The sequence below is a fragment of the Drosophila arizonae genome, chromosome 3 (assembly GCF_054131065.1).
Source record: "Drosophila arizonae isolate 15081-1271.41 chromosome 3, UAZ_ARI_1.0, whole genome shotgun sequence".
Classification (NCBI taxonomy): domain Eukaryota; kingdom Metazoa; phylum Arthropoda; class Insecta; order Diptera; family Drosophilidae; genus Drosophila; species Drosophila arizonae.
Window position 1 is genome coordinate 4,766,703 of NC_142923.1, and position 17,495 is coordinate 4,784,197.

The following is a 17,495-nucleotide window of genomic DNA, read 5'->3' on the forward strand; positions in this document are numbered from 1 at the left end:
TTCTATTCTTTTTTCATCTTTTGTTGTTGTGTTTTGCGGCCACAATATTTTTTTATGGTACTTTTGCACATGGCGCAGCAAACCGAAAAAAGCAAGAACGGAAATGATTATTTTTAGAGAGATGCGAGCGAGACACGTTAAAATCATTTATGCCGCTTAAAAAGCCACAAATGTCGGCTGGTATCCCGGCTGGCTTCCCAGTTGCCCAGCTGCCCGGTTGCCCGGCTACCCGGCTACTCGTCTGACAGCTGAGCAATGTGGATTTTCTGTTGTTTCGTTTTTGTTTTGCAAAAGGGATTTGCACGGCTGTAAAGCGAACGCTGAAAAGTGCGAGCAACAATACTCGTATATAACGCATACGCCGCGTATTCCTTTTTTACGACGATAGAAAACGCGACGCGAGCAGCTTTACGATGCCCGCATCATTTGATTTTATTGCAAATGGGCAGAAGAGCAACTCGCAAGTGAAAAAAAAAAAAAGAAGCAAGAGAAACAGAAAAGCAAAAATCATAAAGCAAATCAGAAAAACAAAAAAAGAAAGAGTTGTTTAGCTTTGAGATTGTTTGCCTAGAGAACACTCTCATTGTATACCAAAATAAGATATAAATCATACAATATAAATATAAAGATATAAATCTTCAAATTTATTTGATATATATTTTTAGTATAAGTGATATAACTGTAAAATATATAAGGGAACATTATATTAAAATTATACCCTAAATTCACAATTTCGATAATTGTAATGCAATAGATCTATCGATTCCCTCCATCTACTCTTAATTATCTACATCTTAATGTCGAATATACTTTATAAACTAGATCTACATATATATCTTCTATGCAGAGCATACAAAGTAAATCAATTTTCGATTGTTCCGTGTCATGTGGCTCGGTTTCGGTGGCGTCTGAGCAATGCGAACGTTGGCCCTGTCCTTGAGCCAGTTGTGCGGCCATTTGTTTGTGATTAATGCGATGATTGCGACAATGGCGCGAATGCAGCGATGCACAGCACGTCGAATGCAAATAACCGGCGGCCTGAATATAATCAAATCGAAAATGGCAACAACATCAAAGTTGACGACAGCGACGGAAGCTGCGACAGCGAGTGAAACAAAACACAGAGCCGAGCGCCCAAGGGCTGACGGCTGATGCAAGGAGGCAAAGGACGACGAGGATGCGTGTGCCAAGGCCAGACGAATATCAATTAAATTATGGAAGGTGCAAAGCTCTTCAATTGCTGCAGCTGCCACCTGCGTCTACTACCCGAAGGCTTAGCAAATATTCGCATGTTTCTCGTTTTTATTGACATTTTCTATTTGCCACCGGACAGGAGTTGGCAAAGGACATGGCTGGGCGGCAAGGCAGCCGAAACAGACGAAACATAAAAACCAAATTCGACAGGTTATTTCTATTTCTGACAAAATATTGCAGACTTTGGCATATCACATTGGGATAGGGCGGATACATTTACATATATTCGGAAAATAGGTTAGGGAAGCGCATTTCCAGTTGCATAGCAAATAGGCAAACTTGAAAGGATAGAGAGAGAGAGAGAGGGAGTAAGAGAGAAGACATAGTTGGTCGAAGGACCAACCAATACATAGAGAGAGAGAGAGAGAGGGAGTAAGAGAGAAGATATAGTTGGTCGGAGGAAAAAGGAAGATAGAAATATACGGCCTACAGTAATTGTCTAGGGAAACACTAGAGAGTGAAAGAGAGAGAGAGAGAGAGTGAGAGAGAGAGTGATGCAGGAAGGGAGAGAGAAATACAATAAAAAAAATTGCGTGACAGATGACCTCTCTCGGTAGGCAATCATATGTACATGTTGGGATAGAGATGAGCATAAGCAGTAAGAGAGAAAGCGAGAGAGAGAGAGAGAGAGAATATACATTGTGTAGCGGATATAAATTAGAAGTCGAAGGAGATGGAAATATATGTATAATATACATATATATATATATATATATATATATATATATATATATATATATATATATATATAAAAGCAATTACCTGCGCAAATAAGTAAAACGAGAGAGTAAAACAGGAGAGACAAGAATAAAAATAGCGTGACAAATTATAAGTGTATCAAGAAGATGATAGTTGGATGGAATAATACAAATCGGAGCTGAGAGACAGAGAGAGAGAGAGAGAGAGAGAGAGAGAGAGAGAGAGAGATGGAGATGGAGACAGAGAGATAAGAATAAAAAACATGGTGTTACAAATCGGGACTGAGGTGAGGTCTTTCTAACTCGCACGATTTATTCATGCATATAATAAAGAAAGAGAAGAGAGTAACGTGAAAGAGAGAAGACGAACAGAAAAGTAAAGACCGAGAGTTCCGTGATATACGAACTTCTTTATAAATCGACCAACCAATGAAGAGTAGTGAGAGGCAGAGTATTAAAATTCCACTACATGGACATAGCCGGAGATTAAAAACACAGAACAGCATTCACAAAAAGCAATAAAGAAATCAAAGAGCGCCTGCCATGTATATGTACTCATGTCTCTAAATACATTTGATATAATAAAAGAACTTACAGGCGCCATATATTAATTGTATTCGGAATTTAAAAAAAAAAAGCGAAAAAAATGGTAGGCCACATTTTTATCTTGACTTAAATACATAGGTTTTTTATAGCACAACATTTTAATCAAATTTAATTTCACCACTTTGCGGTTCTTATTGAACGCACTTCACCGATACTTGTGGCGGTCGCGCAATAAACGATAGTTTCGATCGATACTCTTTGAAATTATTCAATTACGAAATATTATATCGCCATCATTTCACATTTGGATTGTAAATATCGATAAGCTAAAGCATAGCAACTGACCAAACTATAAACTCAACTAAAAAATATGACAAAGTCACTTCTTATTTTCCATACATTGCCCATAGCATGAAAACTTACATAGATTAAACGAATTAAATTAAAATCATAAATTTTACTATAGTAAATATTGAACCCATTCAAAAAGTGCGCGCCAATTTTCGATAACAAACAGCTGTTTCCCTATTCCATGCCGTAACAGCCCTGTTTTTGTCTTGTTTTCTACTTGGCCAAAGATTAACTCATTCGTAAATTTAAAAGTAAATAAGAGTTTGTGGGTTTGAAATGTCAGTCTGCACAGCAGATGAGATTGCAGAGAAGCGGCGCATCGCACTAGCCAAGCTGCAGGCTAAGAAAAACCAAGCACCAGCCGTAAATTCAAACACAAAGCCCGCCACAAATGTCAACGAACAATTGGGCGCAAAATCCGCGTCGAGATTTTACAATTCGCCGCCTCAAAACAATACGAAAACAGTAAATAATAATAACAACAATGTTAGCCAAAACAAGAGCTCATCCTTTCTGAATGCGCTCAAAGCCATAAAGACCACGAGTGCGCGTGAATTAGGCCGCGTCGCCGCTCATCCATACCAGCGCCCCAATGGAGGAAGCAAACCCACACTCTGCCTGAGTCCGGAGAAGGAACAGCCGCAGCAGCAGCTGGCGTCTGTTTTTACAAAGTCGATTAGTTGTAAAGTGTATTTGATAAGCCCTCAACGTTTCGCTGTTGTGCCTTCCGGCTACCATCAGCAGTTAATTGAAGTCTTTAAGAACATTCCGAGTAAATCGTATGATCCACAAACCCGTAACTGGGATTTCGATCTCAAGGATTACCAGCTGCTGCAGCAGCATGTAGGAGATCTTAAACCGAATGTGGTGATTGGCACGATACCCAAGAAAGTCATTGATCTCTGCAAGCAGCCGGCGAAGCCCTTGGAGAGGAGTGTCTTGGCCTCCATTGAGCCAAAGCTGGCCGAGAAGCTGATGCCCTTCCAGGAGGAGGGCGTGTGGTAAGAAAGCTTCGCTCCAACTGCAAACATTTTCATTTGATAGACTTTCACTCTCGCAGCTTCTCCATAGCTCAGCAGGGACGCGTGATGATCTGCGATGAAATGGGCCTGGGCAAGACTTATCAGGCGCTAGCAGTAGCAGACTACTTCAGGGAGGATTGGCCTTTGCTCATCTGCACGACGGCCAGCACACGCGACGCCTGGGCCATGCATATAACAGAACTCCTGCCCTCTGTGCCGGTTCACTGCATCCAGCTGCTGACCAACAGCAATATGTATGTGGTGGATGCCAAGATTCTGATCACCAGCTACAACATGATGGAGCGCTATATGGATAAGCTATTAGAGCGCAAGTTCGGCTGCGTCATCTACGACGAATCGCACACGCTGAAGAATGGCAAAGCCAAGTGCACAGCCGTGGCCAAGCGGCTGGCCGATCAGGCTAAGCGCGTAATCCTGCTCTCTGGCACTCCGGCTCTCTCCCGTCCCCTGGAGCTCTTCACACAGATTCAGCTCGTGGACAGTCGCTTTATGAACTTCATGGAGTACAGTGAGTCTAGAGAGAGTCTTTATTTAATTGTAGATCTCTTTTGTAATAGACTTCTATCGTTGGCAGCCTCTCGCTATTGTGATGGCAAGCAAAGCCATTTCGGCTGGGATGCCAACGGACAATCGAATCTGGACGAGCTAAAGGTCGTCCTGAAACTCAAATATATGCTCAGGCGCACCAAGGCGGAGGTGCTGCCACAGTTGGCAGAGAAGAATCGGTAGGAAATGGGTTAAAATCTTGGACTCCTCTATATTTATATTATATCTGTTTAATCTATGATTACTTTTGCAGCGAAACAGTTGTGCTCGATCCCGCTTTGGTTTGGACAAACGATGCTGCAAAGAGCTCTTGCACGGAGCTCAACAACGAGCTCCAAAAGGCCAAAGGCAAGTCGCGCGAGGAGGTGCTCCTGCGTTTCTATGCGCGCACGGCGGAGGTGAAAACGAAGGCTGTTTGGTAAATAGGGACAAGTTTAATATCAGCTTATAATTGCAACTAATCCATCCATGCTCGCCCATTGTAGCGCATATTTAAAAACGTTGATCAAGGAAAAGCTAAAGTTCATCATCTTTGCACATCATCGCATTATGATGGATGCGATATGTGATGCTCTGCGATCCCTTAAAGTTTCCTTCATACGCATCGATGGGCAAACGCGCAGCGATGTCCGAGCCGGCTATGTGGACACCTTCCAGAAATCGAGCAGCTGCAGGGCGGCTGTCCTGTCGCTCAAGGCCTGCAACTCGGGCATAACGCTGACGGCAGCGGAAATTATTGTATTTGCAGAGCTCGATTGGAATCCTAGCGTAGGTCCAATCAACAGTTCATTGTACCTTATGCCTTATGTCATCTGCTTGCTTATAGACCCTGGCGCAGGCGGAGAGTCGCGCGCATCGCATTGGCCAAACGAAGCCAGTGGTCTGTCGCTATCTGATGGCCAATCAAACGGCGGACGATACCATTTGGAACATGCTGAAGAACAAGCAGGAGGTGCTGAGCAAGGTGGGAATCTTTGCCGAGAATCTGCAGCATGCCACGCACACAGCCGCGCCCACAACTGTAAGTGCATAACTCCTATGAAAGTCACTTTAACTAATGCACTTTATTTATGCATATTAGTCAAGCAAGATTGAGCAGTATTTCTCGCCAAACAAGCCCAAGTCGGAGACAAGCGCAGCCGAGGCACAAACCAAAGAGGATACTGAGAGCCGCGTGAAGGAGAAGGACATAATTGTGGATAGCGAAAAGGATATAGCTGCTTTCTTTAATGATGATGATGATGATGATGCATTTAAGGATTTAATCTTTTGATGGTTCCGTTTTACACTATATAATTTACAGATTGTGTTTATTTAGTTGTAAGAAAATAAATAAATATTTAAATGAATCTCTGAATATAAATAAGGAATTCTTGTAGGATTTTCTCAATTTAAGATTGATTACAATGCTTAATTATATGCTGTTTTCAATTGGTTTGTAAAGTAGATTCGAATCTTTAAATTTGACAACTTTACTATGAAGCATGAGATACGAGTTTGAAAACCTGTTGAAAGAAAGATTTAAAATTTAGATAAACTCTAGATAAACAATAGATGAAATGTGTTAAGTATAGAGAGAAAAAACTCTCTACTCAAAAAAAAAACTGTACTCAGCTAGCTCAGCTGATAACAACTTCTCTTTTATTAATTAAACAAGTTCCTGTTCGGCTTAATATAGCTCAAGCTTGAATTGTTTACGGTGTTAAGGACCCACTCAATGCAAACATCCTTTGCGCATGCCCAGAATATTGGTTGCCAATCCATTTGCCGACTGCCTTGGCAACCACCTGAAACACTAGTCGAGAAAACTTTTTGAATTGACTCAAAAAACAAATAGGATAAACAAAATATATATCGAGAGGCATGGATAGCTCATTGGGCGAAAATGCGGAGCTGGTGGGGGCGGAGGATCTTGACGAGGAGGGCCTGAACGATGACTATAATGTATCCTTTATGCAGGACATTATCACACTGGAGTAAGTGAACCGCATAGAGCCTCTATTTGATAGATGAGATTATTTTTGAATCCTCCTCTAGGCACTCCTTTGGCTACGACTGCAAGCGTCTGTTCAATCTGGTTTTGGTAGACGATGATACGTTGGTCTTTGCGTCCGGCAACTTTTTGCACTACTTTAGCATATCCAGGGGCGAGGTGACCTTTCGGGAGACCGTCTTCGGCTGCGGCGTGGGCTTCATTACCGTAAGTAGTTCTCTGGAGACTAAATGAATGCCAACTCGGAGTTTTGACGCCCGCAGAAAAACGAACGCCCCGAGTTTAGCAACCTGTTCACTGTCGGCGAAAATGGACCCAAGCCGACGATCTTCATCTACGCTTATCCCTCGCATGACATTCACACCAAACTCCTGAATGCAGCCAAAAGTTGCTTCACGGCCGGCTCCTACAATTCGAGCGGGGAGCTCTTCGCCTCGCAGGCTGGCTATCCGGACTTCATCATCACCATTTGGCGCTGGCAGAAGGCGGAGGTGGTGCTGCGGGCCAAATCGTTTCAGAGCAACATCCTATACGTGCACTTCTCCGAGTATAATCCCATTCTGCTGTGCTCCGCCGGCCTCAGTCACATCAAGTTCTGGAAGATGGCCAACACGTTCACCGGCCTCAAGCTGAAGGGCGACCTGGGCCGGTTTGGCAAGACGGACTTCAGCGACATCTGTGCGATGTATATGCTGCCCGACGAGAATGTCATCTCGGGCTGTGACTGGGGCAACATGCTGCTGTGGGAGGCGGGGCTCATCAAGTTCGAGATCTGCCGCAAGGGTCGCAAGCCGTGCCACACGAAGCCCATCACACGGATCACCATGTCGAACGGCGAGGTCACCACCGTTGGCATGGACGGCTATGTGCGCGTCTGGTTTTGGGAGACAGTCGACATAGCCGATCCGCCGGAGGATGATCTCTTCGTCGAAATCGATCCCATCTACGAGTTCAAGATCTCCAACGTCGAGCTGCGCTGCATGCAGAAGATCAAGCCGTTCGATGACACAGACTTTGGATACTACGTTCAGGATGGTGGGGGCGGAATTTGGTTCTGCGACATCAATACGTTTGATGTGCCACGCCCACCCAAGCAGCTATACTCGTGCGTGGGCGGGCGCGTGCTGGCCGCCCAAATGTCAGCCATATCGCCGCATCTGTTGGCCCTCTCCGAGACGGGAAAACTCTTCGTCTACGACTTCGAGCGAAACAAGTTGCTGCTGGACAAACAGTTCGCTTCGAACGGGGTGGACATCTTGTGGCTAGACGCACAGATTTCCAGCTATGGCACCGAGCTGATTGCCGGATTCGAGGATGGCATACTGCGACAGCTCTTCCTCGATCTCAGTGATCCGAACAAGACATCCATTCAGCTGATACGCGCCTACAAGGCGCACACAGCGCCCATCACCTGTGTGGGCGTGAATCGCATTAGCACGATCTTGGTGAGCGGGGCGATGGACAAGACGATGTTCATCTATCGGCTGAGCAACGATGCCGAGAAGTTGGTCCAGTTGAATCCGCTGGGCTTTGTGGAATTCAAGGCTGTGCCCAGCTGCTTCCACTGGCATCTGCAGGAGATGTCGGTGGTCCTGATTGGGTGCATGAGCGGCGAGGTCTATGAGTATAATATACGCACCAATGTTACCGAGGCGGAGACCTACCTGAGCTACAACATCACGGAGCCGAATCGCTTGCGCAGCACCCGCTTCGTGTCGGTCAAGAGCCGTATACGGCGAGATCTGAGGCGCGAGCAGATCAAGAAGCGCAAAGAGAAGAAAAAGGAGCGGAAGCTGCAGGAAATCGAAAAGCTCAAGCAGGCCAATCCTGGCCTGCAGATCGATATGGACAGCGCCCTGGCCGACTCGGAACCGGATGAGGAGGAGGAACCGCTTCACATACCCGCCGTACCCAATCGCGTGATCTGGCTGCGCTACACGGAACGCAACACCGTGTGGGTCTCCATGGCGGGCTACGATGCGGGCTACCTCTATGAGCTGGACTTTGATTTGCCCGAGCCGAAGTACTGCACGCTGATCACGGATGCCGATGACATCGAGATACACAGCTACTATATCCTGTAAGCCCGGTAGGGGAGTCAAAAATGAGATTCTCTAATGAATTCCCTATCCATCCCTTAGCGAGGAGTTCATGCTGTTTGGTCTGGTGAACGGCAGCCTCCGCATCAACCACATTAATTCGGAGGACTTCACAGATCTCTCCGACTATCGCACTTACCCCATGCACGACGCCCTCAAGGGCACCATTCCCGCCATATTGAGCAGCTACGATGGCGAGTATCTGGTCACCATTGGCTTCGACGGCAACATCTTTCTGTACAAGTGGAATGGGCCGAAGTATGTTAGAAGTGCGCGGTGGCCGAGCCTGCCGGGTCTGCCTAGTGCAAGGACGGTGGAGGACATTACCGATCCGGAGACACCTTCGCTGGAGCAGGTCAAGATCAATGCGGAGTTGAAGCGCCAGCAGGAGGCTGCCGAGGCTCACGATCGCGATGTTCTGGCCAAGATTGGAGTACTCCAGAACACCTACTTCGACATCATCAAGAAGAATGACGAGCTGCCGCCAGGACTGCGTGTGCCGGACAAGGACCTGCTGCTCGATCCGCGCATCACACAACAAATTCGCGATGAACTCCAGGCCGAGCTCGACGATGTGCGCGAGGATCTCGCCTACGATCTGGAGGTTGCCCAGGTCGGCCACCAGAAGCTCTACAATCACTTCCTCAAGTGCCTGGATCATATACCCTTCACTATAGCGCCGCTCCGGTGAGTCCTTTCAGAGTCGGTGCAGACCCCCAAAAGATCAATATTATATCTAAATCCGCAGGGCCAAAGTTGATCCAGTTGCCACATTTCGAGTGGAGGCCCTGGGCGAGGAGTTCGAGCAGATCAAGCGCGACATTGCAGAACGACTTAAAATGGAACACGATATGCGGTAAGTATTCTTCCACGATGCTAGTGTTTGGGCTTCGGTCCGACTATCTCTAATCCCCGTTCTTGTAATTGAAATATCATTGTCTCTTCATCACACAAACAAGCAGCAGAGATTGCGAGGAGCTTGTACCAGACCAGCCTGAAGTGTAAGATTATTCAGCTAAATATTTACGATTCGAGCACGTCTTTTATAAGTTGTAGGGCACTTGAAATATAAGCTATCTAAGAGTCACTGTTAACGTAATATTTTATTTCAGTATATATTTAATTCTTGTATCTTTTCCTTTTACCTCCTCTCTTACCTTATAGGACTTCCCTTCCTAGTTCTTCATTTCCTTGTTTTTCATTTCTTGCAATTGCTTTTCTTTGTAGAACATGTTTCTTTCGTCTAAGTTTCGACCAGGTGACTTATGTAAGGTTCTCTATTATTTTCTTATGTCTCTCTCTCTCTCTCATGGGAGTAAATCCTTTCCTCATTTCCTTGAATTATATGGGATTTTCTCTTTCTTGGCATATGTCCTTATTCTATAGTCACTTTTATGAGAATTAAGAATTTCCTGTAAGTGTAACCCATTAAACATCATTCCTTGCTGCTCTTCAGCCTGACCGATACACTAGAATCTGATGAAAAGGTGGAGCTGATGGGCGAGCCACCTATCGAATCGTTCTTCTTTGGCCGTGAGCCGACGACGATTACGCCCAAATTTAGCAGGACGATGATGCGATTGCTGCACCGCTATCGCAAAAGGCAGCTGTACGAGGTGCGGCGCATGTTCGACTGGGAGAAGCTGGAGCGCCAGAAGCCCGACCCGAATCGCAATCATCCCGATGACGATGCCCAGATAGCGGCCGCAATGCGAAACTTGGGCGACTATAAGCTAAAGATTGGCTCCGACTATGAGCCAAAGACCACGGAAACCCTGACGGCCAAGTACATTGAGATTGTTGAGTGCCGGGAGAGATACTTCAATATGCTCGACTCGTACAATCAGCGGCTCAGATCGCTGCGCGATCGCAAGAAGGAGGTGATGGACATTATAGAGCATCATCGCGTCCGGCTGAAGCGATTACACGAATATCTGCCGGAGGCGAATCGCATGTACATGCGACACATCAACGAAATCGACATGGAAGCAGAGTATCCGGAGATGAATCTCATCGAGCACTATACGCCCGGCTGCGGAGTCAATGTGGACGACATACTCAGCTTGGATGCGAGCGTCGAGGAGCTAATAGCCGCCAAGAGTCCGCAATTGAGCATCATTCCGGTAAGTCTGTACCCCATGGATCCGTACGCCGACCCGGCCAAGCGGGAGGAGATCAAGTTTAAGGCGCTCCAGGTGTGCCAATTGCCGGCAACGCCGCCGCCGGCCGAGATGCTGCAGTATTTGGAGACCCTGCCATCGCCCGCAGATCCCAGCTACTATGAGCTGGACGAGGAGGGTAACGGTCCCATGATCCTGGAGATGCGACATCGTTGGCTACGCGTCCGGGTCGTCGAGCAGCTTCTCATGCTGGCCGACCTCGACGAGGTGGTGCGCCTGTTCGACTTGGCACTGGAGAAGCTGCAGGCCGACCGCATCAACATTAAAATGGACTCCGAGTTCCTTAGTTCCTATTTGATCACGCTCAACCAGGAGCTCTACATCCTGCGCGACAGCGAGGAGATCGAGTCCCAGCTGCTCATTAATGCCAAGCACGCCATGAACACGCGCAACGAGCTTCAGCTGGTGATCAATGCCACCAATCGGCAGCTCGAGGAGCTGCGCAAGAACATTGATAAGATCAATGAGCAGATTGCGGCGCTGCAACAGAGCTTCATGATCACGGTGAAGGGGCACAAATTCTATGACTTTCTGCGTCGCATCTTCAAAAAGAAATATCGTCCGCCTAAGCGTGCGCGCGGCGAGGACGAGGAATCATCGTCCTCCTCCTCCTCGTCGTCATCGAGCGAGGATGGCGCCGCCGATGCTCAGAGCGTTGACTCCTTGGACATGACCACAATACGGCTGGACGAGACCACCTGTCCCTCCGGCCTGGACCGCACCCTCTACGACTGGTCGTTCTCCATGCGCGCCGATCGGCACGCCCTAGAGCGCAGCTTGGCGGACTGCCATCGGGACGTCGATCGCAAGCGTCGTGAGATTGCCGAAATGCAGACCAAAATGAAGTACCACGAAGAGGTCTACCAGCGGGAGAAGAATACGCTGCTCGAGTTTCGGGTAAGTCGGAAGTAACGATAGCATCGAACTAAGGGAATTTTTTCTGTAGCTTAGTTAGGCTGAAAGAGAAGTTTTCCTGGGTAAGCTTACTAAATATATTAGGGTTTGTCTGTTGGTAAAATGAAAAGGAAACCGAAGGAAACATTCCTATTCTGTACCTTAGCTTGAAAAAGTCTGTCTGGGAAGGTCGAAAAAAGGGTGCAAAGCTCTGTAAGTCTCCGTGTGTGGAATGAAAAGGAAAGAGGACTCAGACATTGCTATTCTATCAGTCCCAAGAGCTCTACTGAATGGTGTAAGGGTCTGCTGATAGATTTTACCGATTTCCGTTAAAATAATTATTTCAAAAAGTTAAATTTCTCCCACATCGCTCTCTTTATAGTCTGCCTCTTGAATATACCCCACTGGTATAAGATATAATATTCCTACCTTCCTTTTACTTTATCGATCATCGCCCTGTAGCGCAATAGACAGCAAGAGATCAATAAGGTGCAGATAAGCACGATTTTGCGCATGGATCAGCTGCAGCATTTTCGTGAGGGCGAGGACTTTCGGGATGTGTCGAAAGCCATTCTCTTCGATGCTGACATTCTGGTCGAGCTGCGTCGCCGTGCCGAGAAGCTGGAGGAGGAGACAATGTCCACGAAACGCTGGCATCGCATCAACTTCATTCACCTGCGTCGCATGACTCGGGATATTAAGTTCATGAGATTCGAGATAACGCGCCTCGAGGAGGAGATCAAGCAGGCGATGATGCGGCGCTTCGGAATAATCATCAATCTGGATGAGCTGGAGGAGGAGGTGTTGCGGCGCTACGTCTTTGAGCTGGAGACCACAGCCGAGGAGGAGATGCGAGCCCTCGAAAAGGAGCTGAGCGAAAGGCAGGTGAGTTAGCTCTCATTTCCAGCTCTCGTTTGGCTATTTTCAATCATCCTTCGTATCTCTGCAGATTGAGCTCTCGCGCTGCGAGGAGGAGCTGGTGCAGGAGACGCAGAACAACACGGAAAAGGTGAACATACAGACGGTGCTGCGTGAGCAAAAGAATGTGCTGGACGTCCTGTTGGATGTCCAGGAGCGCAACTACAACAAATGGGCGAACCCGCAAGTGCTGAACCTTCAGTACGACATCGAGAAGCTAATGGGCATCGACACTCAGCTGCTGCAGCAAATCGAGGTGGGTACTTTCATCCAGAGTTGTGCTATTAGTGGATAATCCTCCTACTCGCAGTGCCTGGAACGGGAGATCTGCGCCCTACGCCTGAAGGCTAAGCCACTGCAGATCAATGAGCTGTATCCGGAAAACACGGTGACTATCACCAACAAGGAGATTTTGCCGATGGACAGCGAGCCGGAGATATGTCCGGCCATACTCAATGTGGAGGCCTATATGCTGCCACCCATGCCCGATGAGTTTATCATGGATCGCGTTCACACGATCGTACAGAAGAGCTTCAATCAGTTCCTCGGCCGACACACAACAGCGGAGAATATACGAAAATTCTCGCAGAGATCGGCGCTCTACCTTTGCCAGGCTGCCTACAGCTTCCAGGGCCGCTACACGGATCGCATAGCCGAGTGCATCACGGAGCACCTGGGCTCGATTGTGCCAAAGAAATACTTCATACACATCGGTGCGGAGGATCTTCGCAAGCTCTTCAACGAGGTGATCGCCGTCTTTGACTATGAGCGCTCCGATGTGAACACCGAAGAGTTGATTTCGGGCATCTTTGATCATGCGAAGGATTCGCTTTGCGGCCGTCCTGCCTCCGAGGTGGTCAATCGCACTCAGTTCCTGGTGCTGCACATGTTCAAGGAACTGATCGAGGTGCTGCCCTTCGAGGAGTTCCAGGCCGAAGAGACTGTGCGCATGCTTGTCGATGTACTGGAGCGTGAGCCCATGGTAGATCCGCGAGCCATCAATGTCGAGCAACTGATTGACTTGACGCTACAATATGCCAAGGAGAATCTGTTGGATGGGATTACGGCGCTGCCCATCCGTAAGCTGGGCAACGACATACAGAAGCAGCTCCAGAAGAGGCGCCAATTCAAGTATCCCAATTGCCAATCGCCGCTGGCAGTGAGAATAGCCAGCAAGAAGTCCACTCCAAACACGGGCCTACCCTTTTAGGGCCAATAACTCGAAAGACCTCGGGATCACATCTATCTGTTCCGTCTGTTCCAAACTAAATATAGACTTGATCTATTGCGACACTATTGCATTATGCAATGAATAGAAGATAAAATTCGTTTTCAATTGGTAAATTGTTATAGGTTTAAGCCCATTGGAGTATTGGTCCTACATCCAAATCATAAATAGATATAGGGTATAAGGCAAGACCCCCAGCTCCAAACTAAATGTGTAATACAGAGTATTGTCATACTATTGGTAAATAAGCTAAGGATTATACTCAATTATTAAATGTATATACGATTCGATATGTAATCCTTAAGTAGGGCCTACAACTTATAGGGTATTTTCCTTGGATGTACATACTGTACCGTATAAGGGACATCTATGCAAAGGAAAAGCCTGAGCAATCTATATTTTCCGCCAATTTCAAATCATACACAGAATCAATCTATTTCTACGTTATTGATATAGAATGCATTAATTGATGGCCAAAGGGTTAAAGGCTTTTCCAATTAGTAATCCCTAAAAGGTCGTGCCGATGGAAAATAGTGTAGAGGCTTAAAGTCGGTTCCAATTCGTGAGTTGCTAAAGATCTAAGCCGGCTGGGAAGTTAATCTTTGAGTGGGGAGGCCAATGGATACTAATTACTTACTAAATCATATTATATATCCGTTACATTAATAGATTGCACTATTTTATTGTGAGGGCTTCCATTGGAAGGCTCGACCCGGTAGACGGGATGAACATTTATTTTAAGTTGCTTGCAATAAATTAAATATAGTTATAGAATGCATTCGTATATATCCTATGGATAGCAGAGTTAAGGATTTGGATTAGAGCGCATAGCCTTAGTCAAATTATTATAAATCTTGGTTGATCATGAACATTCACTCCAGACGACGTTTCACAGTGTTAATTTTGAGCGGCACCAGTTTCAGCATCTCGCGCACCACCCCAATCTCGCCATGCAGCTGCTCGGAGGCCTCCTTGTACTGGTCGCAGGCATCGCTGAAGCGCTTGTAGTAGGTCAAGCACTGATTCAGTTGCTCCAGCTGCTGCTGGGGATGCGCGCTGATCAGCTTGTAGTAGAGGCGACCGATGTGGAAGTGGGCGTAGAGCATGGTGCGCACCTCCTCGTCGTCCATGCCGGGCTTCCACTTCTGGCTGTCGCCGCTGACCAAATATGACTTGACATAGCTCTCAAAATGCTTGATGGCCTTTAGGCAGCTCTGATTCACACGCTTCACCTCCTCCGGAGTGGGCGATTGGTTTGACTTAATGGCATCGAGGCGGATGTCCAGAACGGCTTCATGTGCGGTGCCAGCCACATACCAGCACTCCCGGCAGATCTTCAAGTAGCACACCGGATCGAGCAGGTCGAGCAGATCCTCCAAGTATTTGGCGCGTCGCTTTTGCATCTTGGCCTGGTTTTCCGGCTGCTCCTCGAAGAAGGCAATGTGCTCGTAGGCCTCGGCATAATCTTGCATAATCTTTGCATATTCGGTGGCCTCGGTTTCAGCCTTGTAGTAATCTTGGGCCACGTCCAGCCACTCGTTGATGAAGTGAAATACCAGCTTGGCATCGTCGAAGGTCAGACAGTAGTCGCAGCTAATACGTCGCTCGATGGCCGTCAGATCTAGGTCCTCGAAGCGATAGTCAGCATCGTCCAGTTGCAGCTTCTTGGCAGCTGCTGCCAGCTTCTTCTGCTCCTGCTCCTCCTCCTCGTCGTCACGCAGCAGTCGCTCCTTGGACGTCTGCAGGAGCAGCAGGCCGTACTTCGCCCAGCAACGTGCCACATCTGCATAGCGATGCTTGAATGTCTCCGTAACATCTGCTTTTTGTTGCTCGCTCATCTCCGGCTTGAGCATGTGCTCCTCGTGCTCGGCCATGATAATGGTGGCCGCCGCCAGATGATGACGCGCCTCCGCAAATCTCTCCTGGCCTATATAGTACTGCGACAGTGTCGCCGTATTTAGTGCAAAGTCAACGGCATCGTACGACTTGTATTGCAGCTGTCGGTGGAGAGTGCGATGGCAGCATTGAGCGGATTTCTCCGGTTCACCCAAATGCCCATACATCTGGGCCATGTAGAAGCAACAAAGGGTATAGAGATTCTCCAGCTCCTTACCACCGCCATGGGTGGCTTGTAGCTCGTCAGGCGGACTGTAGAGATCGGCTACTGCTAAAGCTGTCTGCCCACTGGCCTTGAACTCTTCATAGCTCTTGTCGGCCTTTAGGAGCAGCTCCACTGCCTGCTTGTACTCCTGCCGCGAGGCAAGCACAATGCTCAGTTCGTTGACTGCGCCCACATAGGGTATGATGCCTTGTGGAGTGTGTTTGTGCGGCTCCATCAGCTCCAAGCAGCGATTCAGCAGCTGCTCACCCTCGCTGACCTCCTCAACGTAGATATAAATGCGGCCCAGATCGCGGCATGTGAAGCCCAGCATGGACTTGTAGCACAGCTCATCTTCGCCCCCCTCCTCCTCGGCTGCTTGTATAGATATTAGTTGCTCGTCCAGTTGCTTCTTCAAATCGAGGAGGACGTCGCGCGCTTTGTAGTGGGATCGATAGGGATCTGTGGGTGGATCCGTGCGACTGTCCTGTTCCACTAGCTGGCTGGACTTCTCGAACAGCTCCTTGTAGTCGCTGAGCACTTCCTTTGGTATAACCATATTGTATATATTTTAAGTAACTTAATTTCGAATTTTTAAATTTTTTAGATTTGACTCATTTTATATTTTATTTTCCCTTAGCAACTGTGGCGGCCAAGCGATAGGAGCATTTGCCGGAACAGCTGGTCATATAATATATCAATATAGCAATTCATCGCATGCTATCGTATATCGATATAATTAATCCTAATCATGTTTTCCAGCACTAGCAAAGATTGTCATCTCTAATTTTCTGCAAGTTGCAATTTGCATACAATATAAACAAATAAATAAATAATGGCATCAGATGGAGAGGATCTGAACATGACGGCATCTGAAAGCGAAGTTTCTGCAGCGGAAAATGAAACTGACGTTGAAGATGCGGCGGTGCCGGAGCTTGAAACAGATGATGACCTTGTAGAAGTTGAAGCTGTCCCCCTGTCGACCGATGAAGCTGAAATGGAGGAATTGCTAACACAACTGGAGGATTATACGCCCACGTTGCCAGATGCGCTTACATTGCGCATACTAAATAGCGTAAGTAAATCTGAATACTCTATGTTTAACTGTTTAGTAAAGGTAAGTGTATTTAGTCTGGCTTTGGCTCTGTGGACCCGCGAATCGTTCGCATCATTTCTGTCTCAGCACAAAAATTCATCTCAGATATTGTAAATGATGCGCTGCAGCATTGCAAAACCCGCACAACAAACATACAACACTCCAGCGGACACAGCTCCGGAAAGGTAGGCAATTAAGTTCTTTGTTATATACGAAATAATTATCTACAAATATTGCTGCAGGACAAGAAGAATCCGAAAGATCGCAAATACACTTTGGCTATGGAGGACTTGGTGCCAGCTCTGGCCGATCATGGCATAACAGTGCGGAAGCCACAATATTTTGTTTAAAATCACACTAATTAGAATTAAGCAAAAAGTGCAAAAATATGTATACACCATTTAAAAAAATAAAAAATTATAATTTTTATTATATGCTATTGCTAACAGTTACTACTATCGGTTACATATCGAATACATAACGTTATCAACAGGTTTATATTGCATTACAGTATATAAATGCTATATAATGTTTAGCGACCCAGGAAAGGA

At 46.9% G+C, this 17,495-nt stretch overlaps 4 protein-coding genes across 4 annotated transcripts; 3 read left to right on the top strand and 1 right to left on the bottom strand.

The window, feature by feature from the left end:
- The first annotated feature begins 2,620 nt into the window (after positions 1 to 2,620).
- On the top strand, positions 2,621 to 5,787 carry Marcal1 (SWI/SNF-related matrix-associated actin-dependent regulator of chromatin subfamily A-like protein 1). The gene is made up of 7 exons (XM_018003215.2): positions 2,621 to 3,850; positions 3,910 to 4,400; positions 4,467 to 4,617; positions 4,692 to 4,856; positions 4,924 to 5,206; positions 5,265 to 5,459; positions 5,520 to 5,787. Exons 1-7 carry the CDS (start codon positions 3,126 to 3,128, stop codon positions 5,709 to 5,711), a joined length of 2,202 nt encoding a protein of 733 aa, XP_017858704.1. The 5' UTR covers positions 2,621 to 3,125; the 3' UTR covers positions 5,712 to 5,787.
- Positions 5,788 to 6,001: 214 nt separating this feature from the next.
- On the top strand, positions 6,002 to 13,960 carry LOC108610855 (cilia- and flagella-associated protein 44). Its single transcript, XM_018003213.2, has 9 exons — positions 6,002 to 6,414; positions 6,476 to 6,638; positions 6,695 to 8,511; positions 8,573 to 9,217; positions 9,279 to 9,386; positions 9,987 to 11,607; positions 12,067 to 12,489; positions 12,554 to 12,778; positions 12,833 to 13,960. The coding sequence occupies exons 1-9, from the start codon at positions 6,302 to 6,304 to the stop codon at positions 13,730 to 13,732; spliced, it is 6,015 nt and encodes a 2,004-aa protein (XP_017858702.1). The 5' UTR covers positions 6,002 to 6,301; the 3' UTR covers positions 13,733 to 13,960.
- A 468-nt stretch (positions 13,961 to 14,428) lies between these two features.
- Positions 14,429 to 16,535, bottom strand: LOC108610857 (KIF-binding protein). The gene has a single exon (XM_018003216.2). It carries the CDS (start codon positions 16,405 to 16,407, stop codon positions 14,623 to 14,625), a length of 1,785 nt encoding a protein of 594 aa, XP_017858705.1. The 5' UTR covers positions 16,408 to 16,535; the 3' UTR covers positions 14,429 to 14,622.
- A 61-nt stretch (positions 16,536 to 16,596) lies between these two features.
- Positions 16,597 to 17,378, top strand: Taf10 (TBP-associated factor 10). Its single transcript, XM_018003223.2, has 3 exons — positions 16,597 to 16,923; positions 16,980 to 17,129; positions 17,187 to 17,378. Exons 1-3 carry the CDS (start codon positions 16,684 to 16,686, stop codon positions 17,292 to 17,294), a joined length of 498 nt encoding a protein of 165 aa, XP_017858712.1. The 5' UTR covers positions 16,597 to 16,683; the 3' UTR covers positions 17,295 to 17,378.
- The last annotated feature ends 117 nt before the right edge of the window (positions 17,379 to 17,495 follow it).